The 27,061-nt window shown below is 40.1% G+C and overlaps 1 protein-coding gene across 7 annotated transcripts in view; it reads right to left on the reverse strand.

Moving 5' to 3' along the window:
• The window catches only part of DLC1 (DLC1 Rho GTPase activating protein), a 215,074-nt gene that overhangs the window by 33,525 nt on the left and 154,488 nt on the right, over window positions 1-27,061 (reverse strand). The window contains exon 1 of one of the 7 annotated variants that reach the window (XM_068186805.1): window positions 4,573-4,713. The exons of the other annotated variants lie outside the window; for them this stretch is intronic. Within the exon in view, the coding sequence (XP_068042906.1) occupies window positions 4,573-4,585 (13 nt within the window). The 5' untranslated portion in view covers window positions 4,586-4,713. Of the gene's footprint in view, window positions 1-4,572; window positions 4,714-27,061 lie in introns of those variants that run through there. 7 annotated transcript variants of the gene reach the window in all.

A 27,061-nucleotide genomic window follows, 5' to 3' on the forward strand; every position in this document is an offset into this window, starting at 1 on the left:
AACATACTGAAGAGCAAACATTAACTGTTGCTAGTCCCAAACCCAGCACTAATATCCTCCAATTGCCCCCGTCTGCAAGCTTGTGGTGTGCAAAGCTCAGCTCAAAGGCTCATTCAGCTCCAGAGGGAGGCAAAAGTGAGTAGGCCCAGCATGACTGGTACTTCACCTAAAAATGGCACAAAATGTGGGCTACCTGTTCAGATCTGGGAAATAATGATGCTGTAAGAACTGATCTCAACTGCCTCAATGGTTCACACAAAAGAAAACAGATTTTCTAGACAGTTATTTCTTTGAGCTTGTTAAACCTCAACCTCAAAACTCTCCATGCATGTAGGAAGAACTGCATGGAAGAATGACTACCTTTACATCGTAACCATTTATGGCCAATCTCATCGATGAGCCAGTCCCAAACTATATCCTGTGTGGATGATACAACACTAGACACAAAATACCGGTGGCAGTGAACAGCCCAGCATAAAGCTAATTGCATCACAGACAAATGCCTTCTTCCCTGATGCAGAATTAAAGATCCAAACATGGATTTTTCCAAAGCAAATATTACTATGAACGCCCTGTTTTCAGATATTAGAGACAGTTACAGTATTGTCTGTGATACTGCATACTTGAAAAAGCTTCTCTCAGTACAAGACCTAATGGTTACATCTTGAATGGATGGAAGAAGGAAAGTTAAAACACATCGTGAAGCTTTACACTGGAAAGTCTCTCGTATCTTATGTGCACAGGAAATCTGTTCTTACAGCACATGGAGAACAGAGTGAAGGGTGGCCAGCAGAACATCCAATTTTATAGGTCCACAGGGTCACAGAGAGAACATCCCCAAAATGCAAAAATGCAATGGGGGAGGAGGGGGGAGGGGCATGTATTTTCGTTAATCTTGAAACTTCAGTAAATTACAAGAACAGATCTGGGATGGTCAAACTGCGTCCACCACTGGCTTCAGCAAATGTCTTTCAAGCATCTCCTCAGGAATCATTCTTAGTACAGACTGCTGCATTTGAATAGAAAAATTTAGACAACTATAAAATAAATATATTTAAACCCAGATCTATGGAATTCTGCACCCTTTTAGACTTCAAAAAATGCCCCACAAGAAATAAGTGAGACATCCTGTTGTGTCTTTATTAGGAGAGAGACCAGACAAAATTTTTTCCTGATCCTGTCTCACCTATCACAGTCCTTCCCAAGGGAAACAAATACTAGACAATATTTGAAAGAATATTCATCCTAAGAAATAAAAGTGCTTGTCATGCTCTTCTAAAGGCACCGAAGTAGTTCAGAATGGTCCATAGTATTTATTACCCATAACTTTCAGATAATGAAACTCAGTGAAGTACAGCTAGCTGGCTAAGTCATTCTCAACTCTCTTTTTGGTTCTGCCAGTTTTGCCAATGGAATACTGTACTAGCAGATCTACTGATTTCAAAGATATCTTTGCTGAGTGGGATAGGGTAGCACTGTCAGCAAGAATGGCCAAGTAAGTGTCCAGTAAAAAGAACCAGAAAGTTCCAATCACAGCCCAGTCCTGTGCCCCTTTCATGAGAATTGCTCATCATTGAAGACAGAATTTGTTTTTCCCTTTGAACAGGAGAAGGAGGGAAAGTAGATGAGAAAATAAAGAAAAAGAAAAAAAAAAAGAAAAACTTTGTGAAAAAACTTTGCAAAAAACTTTGGAAATCAAAAAACATGCAAGACAATCCTGACAGTCTGCCCCATGCAGAATTGCTTAGGTACAAGCAAGAAATAAGCCGCAAATTACTGAATTTACCAAAATTACTGTATATCTATACTTATTACATTACTGTAGAGAATATAGAATTTTGTAGTGAATTCACCTTGAAACACCGAGATTCAATCTGTAAGCAGAACAATATGATATGTAAAGAATATATATAAATTATACAGGGCATCATCTCTTTATTTAGTGGAGATCAAACCAGCACATTTTCTGTGAACTGCACATCATTTGGTTGCTGTATTTCTATAACATGCACAGGAAGGAAGGGGAAACATCTGAAGTTATTTTTATTTCCCCAAGTCTTGTGGCTATACTGTATGAATGCTAGGGTGGGTCTGGCATTGTCTGAAATGTGTCAGGGTCCTTTTGCATAGCCTCATTTCCTTCTTCCTGTCGCTAGGAAGGATAGTTAAGCATGAAAAGTGCTTGTTTACTGTACAGGACCATCTGTTAAGCACATGAGCTCTCTTCCTCTGTCTCCTTTTAACCAGCCGAGGGTGCATTGTGTTTATGCTCAAGCCAGTAGCAAAACTCCCATCAGAGGAGAATTGGAGGAGAAGTCTGAATCTCTCAAGAAGTCCAAACATAACATACTGTGGTATTTTGCCTAGGAAAAAACCAAAACTTTACAGTGCAAACTGCATCTCTAAATATTTGCAGAACTCATAAATTCACATGCCTCACACAAACCACTGCCTAGAATGTAATGAATCAGAAGAACCAGAAAAGTAAAACCAAGCCACCTCACCTCCTTTTTCTAGGAATCTTAATATAAACATTCGACATTAGCGCATGAGTACAACTACAGTACCTTTTTTCTACACCTCACCAGAGGCAAAATACACTGGGCATTTGTAAGTTTCCATGAGTAGCATCAATCTTCCTCTCTGGCCCAGCAAGGGCAGCTGCAGAAGTGCCTGGGAAGACCCTGACTCAATTAAAAATCCTAGACTGAATCTACACGACTGAGAAATAAAACTAAATAAAACCAACAGATATGCTCTTGCTGCTAACTACCACTTAGAAATAACATTTTATGACAGGTAGGAAGTTTAAGCCTAATGGTGTTTAAAACAATGTATCAGCACTTCCTTTTGATTAAAAAAGTGTCATTTAATAACCCAAGTTATGTTAAAAGAAGATGGGATCAAGAAGTCCTAGTGGTTACACAGCTCCAAATGCTCTGATTTCTATGAACTTGTAGGTGAAAGAAATCTTGTCAAAACAATATCAACATCTCCTCTTACATATACTGTATTCTATAATCAAAGAATCTCAGTCCTGATTGTGATCCCATCAGCAAACTGAAGTAATAACCCAAACCCATTCATTTTTGAGACATCCATCCCACTTCCTGGCCATCTCAGCCTTTTTCTTTTTGTTTTTGTTGCTTCTACTGGAGATGCAGAGCAGGATGCCTAGAGGACAGCAGTTATTATACCTGATAGATACACAATAGCAGGCTACGGCTGTGGAATCAACAGACACGCCTAATACCAACACCATGTGCTGTCAGCCCAGCAATGGCCTGCTTGCCAGACAGATGCTGAATCAGTCTGGCACCGAGCTGTTGACAGATTCATACTCAGAGGCTCATAAGAAATCTGCCTATTATCTCCCTTAAGTTCACTACAAATAGCCTTAAAACATAACCTGACTCAGAGAATTGTTATTGAACTGCTGTCAGGAATTTCTTGATCAGGGCAGGGCAATTCAAACAGATCACACTTACTACTGTAAAAAAAAAATAAAAACACCTCTAACTGATGGCTAAGATAAATTGCATTCCTCAGTCTTTCAAATCAGGTGTGTTAAGTACTATGACATATCAGGCAGAACATTCTGACTTAGTTAAATACATTGTTTAAATGTAGTTATTTCTTCAAATTGACTATGAGGGGACAACAATCCCGAAAGAAACCTGTTGTACCAATAGTAGGCGCCTGGACTGGCAACAAGAGCTCATTAGGTTAATGGCAACACATCGCTCAACAGCTTCACCGTTTCAGTGGAACCAAGTCATTGCTGCGGTTTGCAAGGGCGGGGAGGGTGACACGGAACGTAAAACTGACCGACTGGAAAACGGCATCGGCTTTCTGTTTTCCTCGAGAAGGGAAAAAGGAAGAGGGGGGTAGGGGTGAGCGCGTCTGGCAGGAGATGCTGCTCATCCACCGGGATCAAAGCCGCCGGGGGTGACATCAGGGCTGGCCACCGCCGCACGGGGGGAGCCACCGGGCTCCTGGAGGCCATCGGGCTAATTACGGAGAACTTCAAAAGGAACTCGACAGTTCCCGTCTCACGAAGGCGAAAATTGGGGGGGGGGGAAGGAAACGGAAAAAAAACCCCAAAAAACAACCAAAGCCAAACCACCGAAAAAGAAAGATGCGCCACGGTGATCTTCAGAGAGCGGCCGCATCCCGAGCGGCGCTCCGCGCCCGCGGTACCCCGCGCCTCCTGCGCTGCTATCCCTTTCGGCCGCACTTCCCAGACACAGAAGTAATCCCGGGCTCCCGCAGCGCTCCCGTCTCACCTGGGGCTGCCGCCGCCCCGAGGACGCTTCCCACCGCGCACACGGGCGGGCGGCGGGGCCAAGAGCCGCGGCTGGGGACGCACTGCCCCGCGGGCCGCGCAGCCGCCCCTGCCAGCGCTGCCTTCCCGGGTGCCGCGGGATGACACGAGCGGGATCCCGATCCCCTCTGCCCCCGCGGCGCTCTCCGGCAACGCCGCCCGCGATGCGCGGAGCCTGCGCCCCGCGGCGCACAGCCGCTGCCCCCCACCCCCAGCAAAACGGACCGGGAGGGGATCCCCGAGCTTACGTGTGAGGATCATGGTCTCCGCCGGCCGCGGTGGCTCCGCGGGACTGCCTGCGGGGCCGGCTGGCTGCGTCCCTGCCTGCCCGCCTGCCTGCGCGGCGGCGGCGGCGGCGGCGGCTCGCAAGTGACACCGGCCGCGGAGCAGCGCAGCGCCCGCCCGGCCCCTTCACCGCCCCCGCCCCCGCGGCTGCCGCCGCCCCGCCCCCGGCCCCGCTCCGCTCCGCGCCCGGAGAGACCCCCGAGCAGCGGGCACACGGCAGCAGCCGGCCCTGCCTGGCCACGGCCCCTGAGCGCAGCAGAGCAGGGACACCCGCGGACACAGCGCGCTCGCACCCGGGCACACGGCAGCAGCCGGCCCTGCCTGGCCACGGCCCCTGAGCGCAGCAGAGCAGGGACACCCGCGGACACAGCGCGCTCGCACCCGGGCACACGGCAGCAGCCGGCCCTGCCTGGCCACGGCCCCTGAGCGCAGCAGAGCAGGGACACCCGCGGACACAGCGCGCTCGCACCCGGGCACACGGCAGCAGCCAGCCCTGCCTGGCTACGCCACGGCCCCTGAGCGCAGCAGAGCAGGGACACCCGCGGACACAGCGCGCTCGCACCCGGGCACACGGCAGCAGCCGGCGCTGCCTGGCCACGGCCCCTGAGCGCAGGAGAGCAGGGACACCCGCGGACACAGCGCGCTCGTACCCGGGCGCACGGCAGCAGCCAACCCTGCCTGGCCACGGCCCCTGAGCGCGGGAGAGCAGGGACACCCGCGGACACAGCGCGCTCGCACCCGGGCACACGGCAGCAGCCAGCCCTGCCTGGCCACGGCCCCTGAGCGCAGCAGAGCAGGGACACCCGCGGACACAGCGCGCTCGCACCCGGGCACACGCTCACGCACACACACGCGCGCACATGGACATGCACACGCACATTCTCACCCCTCCGCCCTGTCCCTCCACTGCACGTCTGGGGAGTCCAGGGGAATGACATAAACCGAAGGTAATGCGCTCAAAGGCGACATAAAGGCTTCAGTGCCTTTTGTTCCTTTGGTTTGTAATGGCTGTCAGCTCTTGCGGTGACCAGGTTTATAAAAAGCAGGCAGCAAAGCTCTCAGTACTTTTTCCAGGAAACACAGAGAAGAGGGTTGACTGGAAAGGCATCATGGCTCATTGGTGTTACAAGTTGGAGAGGTTTGGAATGGCCTGGGCAGCCCGAGGCATGGGGGATCCTGAGCCTTCAGCCAGAAGCAAGCCATGCAGAGTGGCCAGGGCATGCCAGTCCTTCCCTCTCCGGACAGCGTGCGGAAGAGTGCTGTGAAATTTTAGAATTCTCGAGCACCATCAAAGTCTCAGTGTGAACCTGATGGAAAACAAGCATTTTTCCAATGGGGACCACAGAATGGTGATAGGCAAGTCTTGAAGATAGTGAAGTAAAACCTGGCTTCATAGCTCTGTGTCTAGGAGTTTCTCCCTACACCACTTATTCCCCTTTGTATTTTGCAATTTTTTTTTCAATTCTTGTTGTTTGGTTGACATATTCAGGACTGTAAAACGAAACAGGTACTTTTGAGCAGCTTCCAAACTATAAGCATGGAAAAAAAGATTGTGAAAATTTGAAAATATCTGGACCCTGTCAAAGATTATGATTAATTTTCTTCCAAGCCAACATCATATTTTGTACTCACTGGTGTTATTCTAATGTTCAGTTGTAATTTCTGCACTTGGAACACAGATATAAAGTATACATAGTGAGATGCTTGAGCTGGCAATTTCCTGAAGAATAAACATCTCCCCCTTCTAGAGGCTGCAAACTGTGGCCAATTGGCCATAATAGTGTTGTTTCTGGAAACCCCTACACAGCTCTGGATCATGAATTTACTTTAATAGCCCAGAAGAGGATGGAAATGCACTATATCTTCGAGCTTAACTTTAGATATGTTACCTGATTAATCAATTACCTCTTCGTATCTAACCTGGCTCATGCACTTTTTTGGCATAGCCACATTTGCCTTCATTGCTGAATGTTTCTTGTAAGGTCAGGATATATGTTTATTAGATAGGTCAGGCATGTAAAATGTTAATTCCTAACTCTAGCATGGGGAAGACAGGCATATGCTATGCCCCAGCTGTTGAACAGCCAAAGTAATCCCAATCTAATTGGCTTTCTGTATGTACTGTCTTTCATTTTATGCAGTTGGTAGACTAGTAAGTGTCAGAGTAGTCCTGGTGAGATGAAATATACTGGTTGCATGTTGTGTGTGATTCTCAGTCTGAATTCCAGGGAAAAAAAAAAAAACAAACCCAAAAAGAAGAAATTTCTCAAGTTTCTCCAATAAATATCCTCAAAAGGAAGGTGGGGGGAAATGAAAAAAAAATTGCCAAGAACATGTAGGGAAACATGCTGGCCCAAAGGCATTTCTATCACAATAATAATGCTGGAACCAGGAGAATACCAAGTGTCAAGTTAATACCGTCTGTAAAAGTCAGGGTTTGTTCCTGTAAACACAAACTGCTTAGGCTGCTTCCTGGACCAAGCCTTCATTTTGTATAGGAAGCTTTTGTATAGGACCCACAGGAAGCTTTTGAAGGAGGAGAGAATGGACCTCACAGAAAAAATGGGAAAGGTTGGGGCAACTTGGCATTGTGAAAGGGAACTCAAAGAAATCTAAAAATGACAGGAGACGTGTACAATAGTGAAGTAAAATCCAAATTGAGAGGGTTGTGTGATAGTTGCAAATCAAGAATTTAAAGTCAGAGTTTCATTTGAGGATTCTGAGAGGGGGGCATGATAAGATTGGTGAATACTTGACAAATGCATCCCAGACACAGAAGATGGGAAAATCTTAGTAATTAAATCAAGGGTTATCATTGTCCCCTCTACCACTTTGTTAAATAGCAAATGAATGCTATTTAATGGTGATGCTGACAATGAAACACTATGCTTCTGCTTTAGTTCAGCACTCCTGTTCTACTTGCAAATCTAATTAGCTTCCACAGTAAGGGAGGAATCTCCATCCTCATTCAGCCTCTGCAGCCACGTCAGAAACAGTGACTTTTGTGATGGAGCAGTCTGTCTGTTGGGATCATTGCTAAATAGATGCTGGAGGATTATCACTGACTGGATTAGATTCTTGCTGGTAATCTAAAAGAGAAAGGCTTTGATTGTAGTTTGTTATCAACTGCTGAAGACACACAGTCACTCGGGCTTGCATTTTAACTTGGAATTCTATAGGGGCTGCTTAAGCAGGCGTATTTTTGGAGCTGAAGCAAGGCACCAGTCTCACATTTGCTGTAAAACGTGCTCAGAGGAGCATTCCACCTGAGGCATGGGTGTTTAACAGGCTACAAACACCCTAATCACTCATCCAGCCTTAAAGAGTGTTGTGAAATCAGAAGAGCTTTGGCCTTTAATATTTTTATTTCTTTATCTCTCTGGCTATTCAAAGAGCAGGCAGCTGCCTGACAGAGACCCAGGATTTTGGAAGTAGCCGGCCTAAGAGGATTGTTTCTGTGGAGTACTGTTATCCTTAATGCAATCAATGAGCTCTTACTGGATGGTAAAGTAATTGTAAAGGGTTGCCCACAGGCACAATTACTCAGTTTAAAAGGTGAATTCTCCTTCTGTTGTAACTGCATAAGGGAGTGATTTGCAGGAAGGCATCTAATAATAAGGACTTGATTGTCCTCTACTTTCCCTCCCAGGCCCAAATGCCTTAATGGTTAACTGTACCCCTGTCATCCTTTTTCTTCTAAAGAGTGCAGTACACAGAGAAGTTCCAATTCACAATTAGTCAACTGACCTGCTGGTACAAACACAGGATTGTCAGACACATGACTGCAATTCTAAATGCTAGTATTAATATCCTTTTAGCAACAGCATGATAGATTATGGATAGTTTCAAACTAACTTTCCAGGCCTCTGGTTCTGGGCTTGGATTCCTTCTTGGCTGGGGTATATTTGTATGTAGTATTTCCACAGTCCAAAGCACTTTCATGTTCCAGCCATTGTCAGTGAAATAATTACGTCTGAATTTTCTAGCACTTGACTTTACTGAAAGTAATTACTTTAAGAAGTCTGTAATTGTTCAGGCCTCTTGACGAAGAGTGTTTGCACTATCACTTTGCAGAGATAAACAGTGACTTGCTTCAAGAGGAGGAAAGACATGGTTTCACCTACTCGAGAATCACAAAATGAAAGAAAGCATCTACCCAAAATACTTTTTCACAAAATATATAGTAAATTCACTATATTGCACAAACAAAGGTGCTGCTCCACGGCATGTAATTTATGGGCTCTCTGCTCTAGAAATCTTCCTATAAAAATGAACACCATTAGAAATGTTACCAGTTTGTCATGTATATTAGACTCTTGTAGCTGACCCCAGGCAACATTCAGTTGGGTGTTTCCTCCCTTTTTTTAAACAGTAAAAAAACAATAAAGAAAATTAACCTTGCCTTATTCTTTGTGGTCCACATAAGCAGCTATTTTAAAACAGGAGGTAAGAGCTCTATGCTTTTGCCTACTTTTGAATGCCATCAAACACTGAGTTCAACAGTTCAGGCTGGAAATGAAATAACCAAGTTCACACTGTATTTAAGAAAGACTATTCTCTAAAGGCACAACAGAATAAGAAACAAAAATATAATTAAATTGGCAAAGATACATTTTGATAAAATGTAAATATGGAAAATAAAATAGGACAGAAAATCAGTATTTTCATTCCATTTAAGCAGAGAGGATAAGCTCTTTAGCTTACATGGAATACCATTGGTTTATAGAAATTGGTGGAGATATAGGGTATCTTTCCCATATTGTGGCTAAGTTGTTGTCACAGGTGAAGGTTTATTTTTAAATATTGCAGAATTTTCTGCTGTTAATGGGTCAGCCTTCCCTTCAATTAAAACCTATATTTTTACCTAAAAAAGGTGATTCACCTTTGCAAAAATAACCAACCGAATTTAATATTCAAGAAAGTAGGGAAAGTAGGTAAACTAAACCTTATCTAGAAGAAGTGCTTAGAGAAGCATAGTCATAATTTCCAACCTGTGATGAGAGCTCAGAGATGATCCAGAGTAAGTGTATGGCTTGTGACACATAGAAGTCCTTCTTTCTTATATTTAGAAAAATTCGGAATAACTGTACTATTACTGATAAAGACAGCATTCATAACTGATCACTGCTTCACAAAAATGAATCTAAACCTGAAATTATCAGGATTAAAACCTCTGCATGCATGTGGTAAAAATGGTTGTGTAAGTGAGACCTAATGGATGTGCAAGTTAAGGGGGACTGACTGTTATACTGCATTAGAGAAAGCTGTAATGAAGGTTTGTCTTGGCCAAGGCACCATCCCTGGGTGCAGTGGTGGCAATTGCCTTGGTGGCTGCGGGGCAGCAGAGCTCCAAGGCACCAGGAGCCATCTCTGAGCCCTCTCCTTTCTTTATGGGTCATTTAAAAGGAGACATCGGTGCCCAAGTCTCATCCCAGTTCTCTTCCTCTGTGCTTACCAATCACAGTGTGCAATCAAATGTGAGAGGAAGATGGCACAAAGGATGCTTTTCATCAAAATATGTATTACAAAATGATCAAAAGATAAAGAGCTTGATGATGGTGTAAAATGGTGTCAGGAAATAAAGCTCAAATTTGTGTTGCCCAGGAAATTAAATTTTTTTTTCAGAACAATGCTCTTGTTTTCACTCTGTGTTCTTGTGACAGCAGCTATACCATCACTAAATCAACCTGCTCTTCACTCTTCATTTTTAAAGCAAGTAGATTTTACCTTCCACCTTTAAAATCACCAGTTTCCAAGGCATTCTAACGTTAAGATGCAATTCTTTAAACTTCATTTTCTGTTCATGCATGACCTCCAGTCTGATGAAGAAAAAAGGTCAGCATTTACAGAGGCAACAGTAACCTTTCATTAAACAAGATGTAAGTTGCCCATTAAAGTAGATGAAAACTGAAAGACTGATGCCTTAAACATGTCAAAACAGTGATCAAAAATTGGTTTATGAAGCAGCTGTGTTGTTGTGTTACACATGAGATGCTAGACTTTTCAGCATGACACCCTGGGACCGTCAGCCATGCAGTGCCCAGTTGGAGTTAAAAGGAGTAAAAGGAAAGGAAATAATGGTTTTGGGGTAGGGTTTTTTTTTTTTTTTTGGGGGGGGGTAATTGGAGGTATTTTAATTATATTGACTAAAAAGTTATGAACAATGAAAAATTTATAAAAATTTATTTTAAAAAGCAAATTTTTCCTTACTTCCGTCTTCCATCTTGTGAGATCCAAGGCTTTTTACCTAAATGAACTCTCTATTCATTAAACTTATTTCCTCTGGAGGAAATAAGCACATGCACCCACCTGGACCAGTTGACCTATTATGTGAGAGACTGTTGCTGTTTTAGCCTTGGGGAAATCTCCTGACTCAGGAAATAATTTTAAACCCATGACTCTGTAAAGCATGATAACTATGGCAACACATACATATTACTGGAACACATACATCGTGATGGCTAATATCCCATCAGCATTCATCAGGGGAGGTACTAGCTTGGTACTACAGCGTGGAGAGTAACTACTGATATTGTCACATTGTCATGTCAAACTACAGAGACAGGGAAGAAAGAAAACACATGTTAATAAGCCCAGTCAGCAAAGTGAGGTCTGGTGTAAGTCATAATAGATTCATAATCCTTGGTCCTGTTCTTGACAGCACAGGAGACTGAGACCCAAAATACCTATCTACAGTCTTGTTTTAACTTATCAGGAAGCCTTGGTCTATCTATTCCCCTTCTCATATTTCATTTTTCCTTAGATAAGTTAGGGAGAATAGTACATGCTTTTTTTGCAAAGTGTTTGAGAAATACTGTGGAAAGTATTGTATGAAATGATTTTTATTTATGTCTAATAAAAATCCTCTTGCAGATTGCTAGTTTGGCTGCTTCTTTCATTGTCCATGCCCATGCTCTTGCTTATTGTAACTGAAACCTGGCTTATAGCAGCAATTACCTTGCCTTTTACTGGGAGATGTGTACATGCAGACAGTTATTTAAGAGCACCTTAAGTAACTTGCTAGAGTGTCAACACCCATAATGATGTCTGAGGAAAGACAAGAGAAGTGGAGGGGGAAGCTAGCTGTCTTGCCAGCAAGAACAAACTGAGTTGGAGAAGATTTATTAGGTGTATATTGCTCAGATAAATGCGATCCTGACTTGAATGAGAGCCAGCAATAGCAAGGGGAGGGGATCAGGCAGAAAGAAGTGGCTGTTTGGACTTCATCAACAGATTCAAGACCTGACGAGGATTAGGAGGAGTTACAGAATTGTTAGGGTGCTCATTCATCACCTTAAAATTTAGGGTTATGAATTCTACATGGATGGTCAGTTTAGCTGAAAAATGCTTCCTTCTCCTTCTTGCTACATTTCTCTTTTTCAGCCATTGTGTAAGAGAGTGAAAGTATTGCATGATGCTATTTGTGAACATGATACAATGCATGATGTTATTTGTGAACATGACACGATGCATAGAAGTGACTGACACGTTAATAGGAGTTTTCCTGTTTTAAAAACAAAGTCTCATATTCTGTTACATGGCCACAAGAAAAAGAAACATGAAAAGTGGTTAGTATGCTTTCATATTTCAACACTGTCACATTATGAAGGGCTACCTTTTTTACTCTTCTTGTTTTTGAGGTTTTGCTTTTGTCTTCATATCCATTTACAAAGATATATGGTAAATTAGTTGATTCTTGAGAGAGGTAAATCTCTTGTATCTAATCTTAGCCCAGAGCAGTTTTTGAATACCTATTTTCTGAATTAAAAAACCCCAAACTCCTGTTTCTTATGACTGGGAATATATGAAAAAGCATTATTTTTGTTAAAGTTAAAAAAATCAGGGTTCTGTCATATTCTGAAAAGTCTTTTTTTTTTTTTTGGTTTTGTTTTTTTTGGCATTCAACTTCAAAATGTAAATACAGATAGCGGTGATTGGAGAATGCTTTAACCTAAATCTCTTTGCCCAGTACACCCAATAAACTGAGGTTACCATCATGCTGTTATATTAAGTTTTACAACAGTTCTGTCACTACAGCAACAAAGTAATCCCTATACTTGCTTTCTATTTTTTTAAATCAAACATGCTATAAAACAGATTATTTCCTGTTGTAGTTGGTCTTTTTTTTAAAGCCTGTGGTTGCATAGTAATCTGCAAGAGCTATGCATCTACCAGAATTACTGAATTACTGTTAAGACACAAGAAATTGGTAACAGGCAAAGTTTATCTTACTCCATTCTATATCAAATATTTCACATTTCTGTGTGACACCTTTAGTATAGCAGCAAATGTATTCTGAAGAGCCCCTTTGATTTTCCATGACCACCAAGTGGCCAGCTGCACCAGTAATATGATGCCTTCTGTGGACATCTGAAAAGTTACATACGTGGAACAAATAGTCTGATGTTTAAAAAATGTTTTTGCCATTGGATTTTCTGAGTCTTTGGTTCCATTGATTTTACTGAATATTCATTTTTATATGTGATGGGTGGTAGAAAATAACAAGCCTGAAGTAAATATAGAACCTGATTGTTTCTTCATGGAAAATGAAGTTAAAACTATGAACAACATTATTTATAGGATGCAGTAGTAACAAGGATTTGGATCATTTCTGGTCTAGTACTTGAAAATGATAAGGATCCATTTTGAGAAGAGTAATACGAGGGGAACAATTCATTGAGCTAACCTGCTTTTTGTTTGATCACAGCCTCAGAGAGTTCAAGGCAGCCAGGGACATACCTCTGCTAGGATCAATGGGGCAAGTGATTAACAGTGATAGGACATCCTGAACCTTTCATGCTCAAACCAGACCTTTCCCTCCTTTGAAACAAGAGCCTTTACACCACTCCGTAGAATTGTAATTCTCATAAGCAGCACTGGAGTACAGAAATATTCTCAGTTTTCTTTGCTGAGGAATCTTTATTTTTCCAACCACAGATCTCAAGATTAACACTGCTCCTGGCCTTTGATTTTTAGTCAGGAAGTATAAACAATGACTCAAAAGGTGTATAGGCAGAACTTTCCATCTGATTTACCAGTATATTTTTATAATCTGTTGTGCATGTCATGTTGACCTTACAAACTTAATAACCTAAGATCTAAGAAACAAGGATTGCCTCTTAGCTCCTTGATGTAAATCAGTGTTGCCACTAAGAAAAATCGCTAAAAAATATCCTGAAAATTTAGATGCTAACAGGTTAGAATATGGAATTTCTGAGCTGTTCAAGTGAACTGAAGTATTTGGAAATAAAAGCCACATGTCACATGGCCTAGGATGCAAGAATCCAACTTGTCAAAAAATTATGAGCCTTATATGAGCCAGATATCCCAAAATCATATACTGTTTTGAATGTGGTTTTATATCAAAGATGAGAAGATTATGTGATTGCAAATATGTAAGAATGAACCAAATCCCCAAAGTGGTGTTCACCTCTATGTTAGACAGATATCTGAAGTGCTCAGTAGCTTTTCTCCTTTGCTGTTTCTGTTGCACTTCACAAAGTTAGCGGACTTCATGATGAGATTTGAGCTATGAGGGAAACTTCCTGGCTAGCATACAGAATGAGAACAGGAGCAGCTCATCCTTAGATTTGCTTCTGAGGTAATGAGATACTGCCCACCAAGGTAACCTTTTAACTAACCTAGGATTCTTGGGTGCTCCATCTGCTTATAAATGTCAAAGTAACTTCCTGCATTGCCTTATGATAACACCCTTTCCCCCACTAAGCCACAAAAAAAGCTTTGTACCTTGAATAGGAATTTCTCATCTTCATGTCTGTAGCACCTATGGTGGATATTTAGTTCACCTGCTGCCAGCTTCTCCACCTCTTTTTTTTTTTTTTCCATTTCCTTTTGGAAATTCCATTTCCTTTTTTCCATTTCCTTTCAATTTCTGTCTTTGTCTTCTTTTTCCTTTTATAGATAGCTTCTACTAACAGCAGTTGCAAGGGGCAGAAGTGCCTTCCTTATATCTTTTCCTTATCTTCTCTTCTTTTGGCCATCCCAGGTAATAAGCAGGCAGAACATTAGGTCCAGAGCTGTTGGACAGTGATCCCCAGTGAGGGAAAAGCATACAGACCAAAAGGAGGAATTGAGAGATGATTTTCTAAATTCCCTAGAAGGAAGTGAGAATCTAGGATTCAAAATGTAAATATTGGAAGACTGAGAGACGAGATCACTGCCAGACAGAGTGAATTGTGACCAAGTAAAGTGTATCTGCAAATGTAGTAACACAAATCCAGCAATTAATTTAATGCTTCCATGGAGCCAGTTGATTTCCAGTGCTCAGAACCCTTGGATATGAACAAATGTACTAAATGAAGGAGGAAGGAGAATGGCCTTCAAGTATCCTGATGAATTTCTGCAATAATTGCTTTATATAGCAATTAGTTTTGTTAGGACAAACATTATCAGAGTACACTGAGTATAACCTAAACCAATATGAGAGCTACCTAACACTTTATAGCTTCTCTATAATGTATTGCAGAGCATTATGGAAAGCCCAGACAATTGTGATATGTGGCTCTGTTTGACATGCAATACTATTTGTCTGCATACAGGATCTCCCTCCTTGGTTAGAAAGGAGGGAGATCTTTGCTTATTTCAGAATGGAAAGGAATTTAAGCCTCATTCATACAAATTCATGTATGCAATTCTATTTGGTTTGAAGAGTATATTGAAATTGGAGTGCATAAATGCTTGCAGGATCAATCATGTGCTTAATTTTTTGGTGATGGATTTCCAGGATCCTTAACACACTATTTCTATGTTCTCAGCCACACTTCATCTGAAACTCTTAAACTCATTCCATTAAGCATATCTCCTCAAGAATAAAAAGCTGATGCTTTATCCTCTGGCCACTTGTACCCACTATTTCTGATTTGACTGATAATGCCAGAAATCGAAGTACAGATTATCAGAACAGCAAGGCTTTTCATAATGGTCTCTCTGCATGAAAAGTCCATGTGTCAGCTAAGAAAATGAATTTTTAACAATACTTGGCACCGAATGAGTGGTTTGTCTCAACGGAGTGCATCAAGCACTGCTTATCTGATCTTTGTAACTCTGAAATAGAGTTCACCTATTTGAATGATCTTTTTCTTAGCCATCTTTATATCAAGAAGCTTATTCAGGATATGATATCCTCAATTTCAACACACGGATTTATTTTTTTAATAAGGAAATAAAAACACAGTAGGGATATTTACATTGGTGTGCTCAATAGCATTTCTCTGTTGGACAGGGAACAAAATTTTCTGTGCCTGTTTAAAATTTTGGAGAAATTTATGCTATCATTTTAAGCCAGGCAAATATTATGAAGTTTATGCACGACTTTAATATATCTTTTGAAGATGCTGTCGATGAGCATGATGTCCTTTTCATTCTCTACTTATTTACTAAGTATCATTTTAAGTACATGGTACTATGCAAACTCCATGTGATGTCACAGGATGCGGCTCTGCAATTTGTAGTGTTGGCAAATAAAGGCTCTTAGACAGTTTTCTTTGTAGCAGTTTGACATAGACTGTTGTCCTGGGTTTGCCTTAATTGAATTTTTGGTGAGGAGGAAAAAGGGCCAGTGGTCAACCTGCTACAACTGTGTATGCATGCACTGTAAAGAAATAAATATTCTCTCTGAGACTAATTTAGAGACAAATGCCTCTTCTTTGCTAAAGATTTGAAATAGTAATCTGAAAAAATAAATATATGCATAGAAAAGCAAACTAGTTTTTCTTGGTTCATACAGCAGCAGCTTTAAAAAACAAGCATTCCTTCATAGACTAAAGATGAATCAAAGTTCTCTGATTCCTGTAAAAATGTGTGTATCTACAGTCATAGTTTGTTCTGGATCAATTCCAGTGCATTGTGACGATAGGAACTAGAAAGGAAAACTCAAAAGGGTATTTTTAATCACTTTTACCTCTATTAACAATGTGATGCTATTTCCATTGTTCCTGTTATAAAAATAAGTAGCTGACATGTTCCCCAGAATTGATTATTGTGTTTTAATCAACAGAACAGCCATCAAGATATTTCAACCTATCAGGAAAGGGAGTGGAAAGGAGCTGACAGAGAAACCTCAAAGGAAGGACAAGACACAGTGTCTTTTGTCCTTTGTTCCAAGATGGAAATAAACTGTCTCCACTTCTGATAAGCTTTTCTTTTGATCTTTGTTTGCAATAATTAGGGTTAGACACTAAGTTATTTTATGAACCCTTTCAGGTTTAGCCCCCCCTTAGTTAATATGAATATGAATTATTTGACCTAAGCAAACAACCACATTTAATAAGTTTTTATTATTTGCTTTAATTTATGGAGATTTTGCCTAATATGCAAGGGATCTAGAGAGTGATAGATTTGGAGAAGATGAAAAGTACTTTTTCTGCAGATTTAATTTTACTTCATATTTTAGAAATGTGAGAACGTAAAATACATAAAAAGATATAAAGATCTGTTTTCTGTCTGTCTGTGTCTATTGTATAAATACATATATAGTTATATATATATATATATAGTTTCTAACAATTTAGGAATGCTCATCACACTGTGCTTGCCTGTAGTTTAGATGTTTTGGAAAATCTGCACTCTGTGCAAGGGTATGGATTAAGGCTCTCATTTATGAGTATCAGTAAATATGTCAGGCTGCAGAGAAAAGCAGCCTTTTACTCTAATTCATGCTGAAAGACAAGTTGGATCCAGGCACCAAAGGAAATATTGAGAAATAATAAGTTGGGATTTAGCTAGACTAAGTTAGAAGCATAACTGAATTGTTATCTGCTTGTGGTGCAAACATAAGAAATTCAGGTGTTAGTTTAAGAACAAATGTGTTTTTCTTTGTTTGCAAAGCTAGACTTTGTCCTAGGCAAAAACCTCCAACAATCCAAACCCAAGCAACACAAACAACCAAACAAATCCAGTGAACTCCAAAACCACTAAACCAAAAACCACTTCCACAAAAAAAGTAAAACAAATTAATATGAATACTTAAATATATTGTAAATCTAGGCAGTTTTCACATATATACCAGAATTCAGGATACTACAGAGTAAAACAAACATAATAGTCAAAGAATTTAGGCAGCATAATTTCAGAAAGCAGTCCAGAATTAACGTGTGTATATATTTTTACATCACTGATCATAGATTTTAAAGATCATTGTAACAACCTGAACCACAAGTCTTGCTTAGGTTTCCTGCTTCAAGTTGAATCTCTGGCATTTTAAAATACTTCCCTTAGGAATGCATCTTGCTTTTAAGATTTCAAATGACAACTTCACAATTTAAAACATGACTAATTACTTCAGAATTTATAATGTGTGTCTTAGTACAAATTTTTATCCTCTTAGAATCAAGCATTTCACCAGTATTCTTTTGTATTGTCCTGGAGATCATAATCAAGCTGTGGCATTGCAATGAGAACTAAATGATGCAAGGCTGTAACATCCCTCCTAATGTCAAGGACAAAAACTATTATGTGTGCTTTGCTGAGACACATCATTGCATTAGTGTACAGTTTCATGTCTGCAGGTTTAAAAAAATGCTGTAATTTTCAGTAGCTTCCTGAAACATGTAGTATAGTCATTTACTGTAAAATACAGAATGCTCTTTAAGGGATCTAAATTGCTGAATCTCTGTCTCTCCAGTGGAATGGTCTACTCTTATCAGCTGAGTAAGTGATACAGTCTAAACAAAGGGTAATAATGTTCAACTGGAATTCCAGGAAAGGAAGCTTAATGTGAACTTCCTGATTTAATCTTACAAAAATAGAAAGGTTGATAGGATAAATGAATCACTCTGAAGAGCAGATTTTGCTTCATTTAATTAAAACAGACCATGAAAATGTCAAAATACTCCTTTGTAATATAAACTGCAAAACTCATATATAAAGCTATTTAGAGTATCATTTTCATGCATGAGACTGAGAAAAAACTCTTCAGAGAAACAACTCAATTTTCACCAAATTTCTTCTAATTTTCCAGCCTAGAAAACATGGTGACAGATACATGGACATTTCTTATACAATTTCCTGTATCTTCTGCTTTTGGTAGGTCAGGAAAAGTCTTCTTAGAAGTAAATTTGGAACTTCTGCTTTTGGGAGATAAACAGCAAGTCAAAGATGCGTGAATATTGAAGAAAAACAAAAGAACTATTTTGAGCCTCAAGAAGAGGTTTTCTTAGGTCCACTTTGACTTCCTGACAGTGGTAGTCACTCAAGTGTGGAATAAACTCACAAAGAAAGTGGAATGAACAGTTTTTTGAACAAGATACCAGGTAAATTGCTGGGAAATGAGCAAGAGCGATGGTCCTGCATTTCAGGTGGAATGGAAATGACAACGTAGTAGGCTCTCTCAATCTTTAAATTGTGCAAATTTGTAACCTGTCAACACCTTTATATATAGCCAATATGAAAATATCTAAAATGCAAGTCAGCCAAATGACAAGCTGTGATTACAACTGACTTCTTGCCCTCTACAAAACCAGCAGAAAAATGTGTAAAAAATATATGTGTACTGCTATAACCCTCTCAGCAAAAACAAGCAGGATATCCACAGCACTGCCAGAGGCCATCCATATCAGAGGAACGTGCATCCCATTTCCTGAGTCTTGCATGTGTTCAAGCCATGATCAATCCTTGCCTTAGGTGGAAAGGTTTTACTTAACATTTGGGCATGAAAATTTCATCTTTTCAGAAATAGCTTTTTTGCCCTATAATTTTCCATTTCTAAACTCTTCCAGGATTGAGTTCTGCTTAATGGCAAGGTGATGGGTGGGAATCTTTATGTGGTCTTAGGCAGACCACAAAAAGTCACAGCTGTTTTTTTTTTTTTTTTTCCCTGATTAGGGTTTGATCCCAGGTTGGTTTCTTTTTTTGTTTGTTTTGATGTTACCAGTTTTTATTGCCTTCGAGTTTGTTACTTTCTTCTATTTTGTTTTTGTGGTTGTATGTTTTTTCCTTTCTAACATATAAAGTTACCCAGAATGGGATGTCAGAGAGACACTTCATGTGAGAGGGCTGCTGTATGCATTTATGGCTGAGTGCTGCCAGAAGAAAACAAGAACTTGCCACAGCTGGTGAAACATCACATCTGTGCATGTGAAAGATCTTCAGAAACATGCTAAGGGTAGATATGGATGACTGATAGCACCTGCAGTTGGCAGAGGTGCAGCTCCAAGCTAATACTGAATTCTATTTTATTAGACGACACTGATGTCTATTTTACTCATTCCTGATCCCTCAGAAAATTCAAGAACAGGATTAGCCAAGTCTGATACAATTTTGATTTTTGTTTTTTTATGCCAAGACATGAAGAATGTGAGGAATGACTTCTACAGAAAATCACATGGGAAGAGGAAGAAGGAAGAGGTAGAAGAGTGAAACAAAATTCCTAAACTACGTGGACTCCCTTGCCTAGTGACTGACTCCACAGTGAAAGTTAGGGATTATCTCCCACTAGAGATTTAAAATGGGAAAATCCCAAACAATACTAGAAATACTAGTCAGTGCTATATGAAGGTAGAAAAGAGATATCAAAAAAAAAAGCAAGCTCATATTGACCAAAAAACAATGCAATTTCCTCACTCCCTGTTGAGCCTGAGATATCTGGGTGTTTCAGACAGCTGTGACCGATGAGGCACCCATCTGTGATGAGCTAAGGATGGGATGTGAGCCTTGGAGTCAAAATGGAATTGCCTACTTTTGACCAAAATGTGCTTTATAGGCGGGTGTGCTTTGACTGCCAACTATCTGTTTTCTTTTGGCACTAGAAATAACAATCTTGGATAACCTCCCTTTGGAGGTTTAGTTCCAGTTACAGATATTGCAGAAGATTATTTCATTTCATAGAAAAAAATGATGAAAATTAGAAGGAACATGCTCATCTTTTGCCAGACTTGCAAGATATATTTTTCCCTACATATTTAGTGGTTGGGGTAATTATTTTCTTAATTAAGAGACTTGTCCAAACACATTATGGTGACTGATTTCACATCACCACTGTTTTTCCTAGCAGTTTCTGATTGCTGATTATATGTTACAGAAAAACATTAATTTATAATTACTGACAGTAATTTCTTGGAGATCTTTAGCAGCCTAAATGCTATTGCCTACCTAAGTATTTTACAGCTTCCCTAGGGAAAAGAAAATAAAAAAACAATTTTTTTTTGTTTACAGTTAAAATTTGAGTTCAGAAAAGGGAGTTGTTCTGTGTTTGATTGTACATTAGGAACTTAAGGGTAAAAGATGATGAAAACATGCATGTCTATCTGTGCTATTCCTGCATGATGGTGCCTACAATACTAAATGAAAAAAGCATACATTTGCACTACTGTTACACTTTTAACAGAGGTTTGCAAAGCATACTGCAAATAATGTTTTATTCTCAAAGTAATTTTAATGCAGCAGTTCTCACTCTACAGTTAGAGACACTGAAGTACACAAGAAGATATGGGCATTTTCCACAGCTACATTCTGAACTGGCTGAGAAAACTGTGAACAAAGTCTGCCAGTGTTTTGCCCGTTTCTGGACTTCACCCTTAGGCACCACTCACAGCATCCCATACGCTCCAGGACTGGCTTGTGCCTCACTTTTGCACCTTTGTAGCAAGAAGGAAAATGCTACTGGTTCCAGTACTAGACTCAAAATTGCTTGAAACTTTTGTTCTCAGTCTGCTTCTGACACTTCCACTGCACATTGTTTCTAATGCAAGTCAGTGTCATAATATAAAGGTTTTATATAGGATGTCATGAAAAATGTCAAGTTCTGTGTTGTTTTATAGAAGGAGAAAATACAAAACAAATTTGATGTATAGACTAGTATCTGGTGCAAGGTATGTATTCAAGTATGCATCTCAGCTGGTTTTCTTTTACCTTATCAATAACATATATAGTTTTCTTATCTGGGGATGACCTTAGTGTTTATGCTGTGTTATTTGGAATCCTTGATGCAAGACAGAATCTTGCCCGTGTAGCTATTCTGTACCAGTTTACCAAAGTAATTTTAAGTATCCAAGGATATCTATTTCTTGGTCATTTTAAAACCACAGTTATCTGCAGCTTCCATTCTCTGCTAACAGATGTTTGGTTACTAGTGTTCAATATTATGCAATAAAACAGTGAGTCCCCAGAACTCCCTGCTAGGAACACAAAGTACTCTAAGATAGATCACTTTCATATTTTCTGGCATTCAGCGATGGCTAAATCTCCAAAAGGTTTGTACTTCCATTTAGTTTAAACTTCATATCCACAACTCAGATTCCTAGAGCTAAGTTTTCTCAAACTCAAAACCAGATTTGTTATATAATGAGCTGCATCTCTTTTAAATACCTATATGCAGACTCTGGTACCAAGGACTGATTTTGAAATAAAATAAGGATTGTCTGAGGTGTCCAAATTTACCTTGATTATAATATTTATCAGAAAGACAACTGAACAGAAAGAACTTCATTTGAGGCATGGCTGAAGAAGTCTTTAAAGTGCTGGGAACCTTCCTGTTATACACTAGTCACCCATGTCAACTGGGAAGAGCGCAGGCTGCAGAAGTAGATTTTTTAGTAACAACTTCAATGGTATCAACTATCAGGAAAACGTGAATCGCTCCATTTTGCAAGAGTAAGACCTCAAAATAATTTCATGTGTTTTGACTGATTTTGCGCACACAGTATAGTATATTATCTTGAATGATTAAGCATAGATAAATCAGTTCTTCATCACAGGGCTATGAATGTGTAATTGACATCATGACACTTCCACAAAAAAATAAAACGCTTACTGAGGCCTTACATTTGAAAATGCTGTGTAGCACATATTTTTTTCTTCTAATGAAAGATAATTGAACATAATTAAATTACATTTTTTTCATGGTTTTGCAATAATAATATTTAAAGTCTGTGTCATTCCCTTTTTGCAGCTGTTATTTTGTTCAAGGAGTCAGTGTATTACTTGACTTTTCTGTAAGATTTCCAAGATTTCCACTTTTACTTCCTTTAATGTTACGGTATTTGGTTGGGCTGTTCTTATGTGAATAAGTGAGTGAAGGCTTGCAAAAGGTTTTGCAAAAATTTTCATGAAAGTGCAAATGGTTTTTCTCAGAGCTGAGCTTGTGCAAAAAAGCATCAAGCACCCTGTGGTAACAGATGAAATTAGCTGTTTGATGCAGTACCAAAACAGAGTAAAAATAATACTACAGAAACTCTGTAGGGTGCAAGAAGGGGTAAAAAAATGATGGCAACAACAGAGAGAATTTTAGGTGACAGCTTAAAGGACACGAGGAAGCACACTGAAAGCATTTCCTGTAGCACAAACAGAGGAAAAGGCTTTCACAATTCATTTCACAATTCATAGCCTGTAGAGACACTGGGTGAGGGTCATCCATGGCAGCAGGCATACACATGGCATGCACAACACTTTCTGGGGATGTGAGTAGACATAGGAATTAACAATTTGAATTGTGCAGGGAACCACAGGCTCTGCATCTTTTGCTCTCATGATCTACCATGGACTTAAGAACCTGGCTTTTGATTTGCCCCAAACTCAAGTGGCCCTCCTCCAGGCACTGCTTCCCAGCCATGTTTGCTGTCATGCTTGCATAGAGTCTTCTCCCAGCCTAATTGCTAGAAAAATCTTCTCTCTTTCTGGACCTCTGTGTTGTCAGAAGGGAAGTGGCTTATTCATACTCTGCTTTGTTTTCCAAGGAAACTTTGTTGACAGACTGCAATTCCCCCAGAGTCCTTGCAGGAGCCTGAAATTCTGCCCAGGGTCCTCTCCCCACAGAACTGGCCGAGAGCTCTGGGTGCTACTTCAGCCAGAAGGCTTGTGTAGAAAGGAGGGAGGGATATTGCACAGCAGACTGATTTACTGATCCTGGACCTTGGATTTGTACCTCCAGCCTTCACTCTCCACCCTCCCAAAACTTGGATAGCAAGAGGAATGCCTTTCTCCCGTACTGTGTATGTGCTCAGGGTTATAGTGAAACCATGAGATTTCCATGAAGTCATCTCATGGCAGCTAGCTAAATGTTTTTTAAAATATTGCCTTCTGCATGGGGAGAGAAGAAAATTAAGAGTCTCTGTTGGGGCTAGGGCACAGTTGATGCATGAAAATTGATGCAAATATGTCTGTTCTCCAACTGGATGTAACAGGATAGGACATATACATTAAAAAGTAGGAAAAAGCAGAGTAAATAAAATACATGCAGCAGAAATAAAATTCTGCTATTCAGGGCAACATGCTGGGTTCAACCCCTGAACTGTCTATTACATATCCACAACAATTTAGATTAAAAGTGATATTTTTCTGGGTAAAGGACACTTTCATTATTCCCTTGCCATGGGCCAAGAGATGGCCACAGGTTAGAAACTGAATGGTAATAGGTCAGAAAAGACAAGAAATCTTTTTTTTTTTCCTGAATCACAGGGATGTGAGCTTCTGAGGGCTACAGCAAAGTGCACATGGGCTTAGTAATAACTGTAACAATCCTAATAACGTCCAGAATTAAGGAATAATTTAAACTCCTTATTATGTCCACTGGCTTGGGAGAGGATCTAACTTATGTTGTTTGCCACATCTCAAAGACAATGAACTGAATACATTTGCTAATAGGAAATCTTCATCTTAACATTATTCTGTAGCTTGGTGCTCAGTTTCTGTGTTTTTGTGAGGACAAACATAAATGTTTAACAAGAACAGATGAATTAACAAAAAAAAAATATTTCTCTGGAATACTGATCCCGGAAAAGCAACAAAGAGACTGTTCAAATGTAAATGTGAGATGGGAAATGCTTCAGCATGTATCCTTTTCCCTCAGCTCTCTTATCTTATGAAAGAGACAGCTGGAAAAAGTGGACAGAAAATGACTTACTGAAGAGTTGTGCCAGTCCATTCCTTGCTGATACATCAATTAAGTGCTTTAGAGGAAGCAGAATCTGATTCTCTCACATTTCCAGAAAACCCAGGAAATCACTCCTTTTAAATGCTGGCAAAAATAAGTAGGCTATGAGTATTTTCTCTGACAAGCTTTAGTCATGAACGCATATAATTTAGAGAAGCAGAAAATGGTATATGTGCAACCACATATGCAAGATGTCAGTATACCCTCTGGAAAATCTGCTGCAGCTGGCTGATAGCCTTACAGTATTATTAAATGTGGGGTTATTATTTCACCATGTTTAGATCACTTTTGGATACAACATAAGGAGAGAGAAGTATTGGCCCAACTGTACTAGACAATGAGCTTTCCATATGTTGGAAATAGCATCAAGAAAATAAACTGCCCAGCGAAAAAAAAACTTGGTATCAATGAGAGGGAGTACTCAGTACATCACCAATGACCCCATCCACCAGATATTCTCAGACTCTGCCTGTAACCATGCTGTCTGATCTCAAAAAAGGAGAGGGATGTTATTTGTCTTAAAAAAAAAAAGTAAAAATAGTTGAGCCATCCGTCAACTAAAACCAAGACAAGTGTTCTGTTCTCACTGTTGAAATGGGATATTATTATTCTCATGGGGATTAATAAGCCTAGCTAGAGGAGTCTGGCCCTTCAGGAGGTCAATAAAGGAATGCTTATGATTAATGTTTTGGTCCATGGTCTATCTGTATGCTAAGTTATTAAAGCTACGTTGTCTTTTACCATACCCTATTAACACAACATTAACTTTCTGCTAGCATTGATGTTGCAGACTTGCCCTTGGCTCCATGGCGTAAAATAATACTTTGTGGAAAAAATTTAGCTGTACAAATAAGCAGATTTAACATCCCAGTTTTCCCGGCTCTCAGATGTCAGCATTGCCTGTAATTGGCTGTGAGCTGGAATGTGGGTTGCCATGCAGTTACCACACCAGGCATCTTCTCTCATGCCTTGATTTCCCATTTCAAATATCCCTGTTGAGTTTGGAAAATGAACTGTGTAAGCAAAAGAGAGCAAAGGAGAGGAGACTCAGAACAAGAATATAAGGTGAGCCTAATGTAGAATCAGCCTACTAAACATTTTTTGTTGTTTTTTTTTTAATTTACTAGTCTTCCCACAAAATACAAAACATTGTTGGAAAGCATTGCTTGAGCACACAGATGCCTTGAATAAAATAATCACGTATATTCAGCAGTTAAAAATGTATTTCAAAGGACAGTTTCCACTATGAAATTCAAAACTCTCAAAATGAATGTCTGGGGATAACAGTGATGTATTTCCAGGTGATTTTATTTTTTCTAATCGAAAGGTGAATGCTTGCAAATTCTGCACAAAATCTTGTTTCTTCACCTGGCAGATCTGTGAAGGCTGTGTAAATCTCCCCAGAAAACCTAGTCCTAATCAGTTGCTATCATGAGGCTGGTAGAACAAGTTCTCCTGTTCGAAGTAAATTTAGTTTTCTGACTGCCATCATTCTCCCAGCTTTAATAGAAGTGCTCCATATTTGCACCGAAACTAGAGAGCAGACCCAGCCTCCCTTGGATGTTGCCAGCTATGGTTGTCAGGGAAGGTGAGAGAGCTGTTGATTCCTTGCCCAGTTTTATTCTGCCACATGCCAACAGACTCGGCACATGCATGCTTTTGTTGCCTACACACAAATGTGACCAACATTGTAATGCAGGATTTCGTTCCTTCATTACCTGTTTTTTTCCAAATGAGTAGAAAGATACGTCATGAACTTCAGCTAGTCCAGAGAATGGCTCTCTGGTTTCCACCATACTTCTCTGTGCAACTGGATGTACTTGTTGAACTCTCGAGACTCTAATTGTAATGACACTGGATATCACAAACATCAGCACTTCAGATAGATACAACTGCTACTTTTAGAAATAATTAAGGCAGTGACAGTAATAGCCGTTGTATTTAATCATGTGCAACCTAGCTGTAGGGAAAGCTTTCTGTAAAGGCATCTTTTTCTTGATTACAGTTTGCTTTGAGGTATTTCTATAATGCCTATGGGTTCTTCCAAATATTGCAAAGAAGGAGGGAAGGGGACAGGAGGCAGATATTACCTCTGAACTCTTTTTTTTCAGGATACGAATATGCTCCTCAGATTGCTAAAAGGGCATCTTTTTATTGAACAAAAATAACTTGCAAAATATAATCTTTACTATCTCTGTGTCCTGTAGCACACATCATTTGGGTAAGAAAAGGTAAGCAGGGAACTGCCAGCAAGATGACAAATGTGGTGATTTTGACAATACACCGGGTAACAGAAGCCATGTTAAATACCAAAGTGAGCGTGGACAACCTCCAGCAGAAGTGGCAACAATGTTCAAAATGTTTTGGAAAAGGCATGTGTTTTTCAAAACCAGTTAAGAGTCACAGGCCAAGCATTCAGCAACTTTCTCAGGAAAAATGGCCATCTGAGGGGCTGCTGCTTTTGCAATCTCAATAAACCTCCCAATAGACAAGAGCTGTTAGCAGCGGAGTGGCTAAACTCGGGATGTAAATCATTCTCCAGCTTTCATACAGAGGATTGCTAATCT

This window comes from Anomalospiza imberbis, chromosome 4, assembly GCF_031753505.1.
Source record: "Anomalospiza imberbis isolate Cuckoo-Finch-1a 21T00152 chromosome 4, ASM3175350v1, whole genome shotgun sequence".
NCBI lineage: Eukaryota > Metazoa > Chordata > Aves > Passeriformes > Viduidae > Anomalospiza > Anomalospiza imberbis.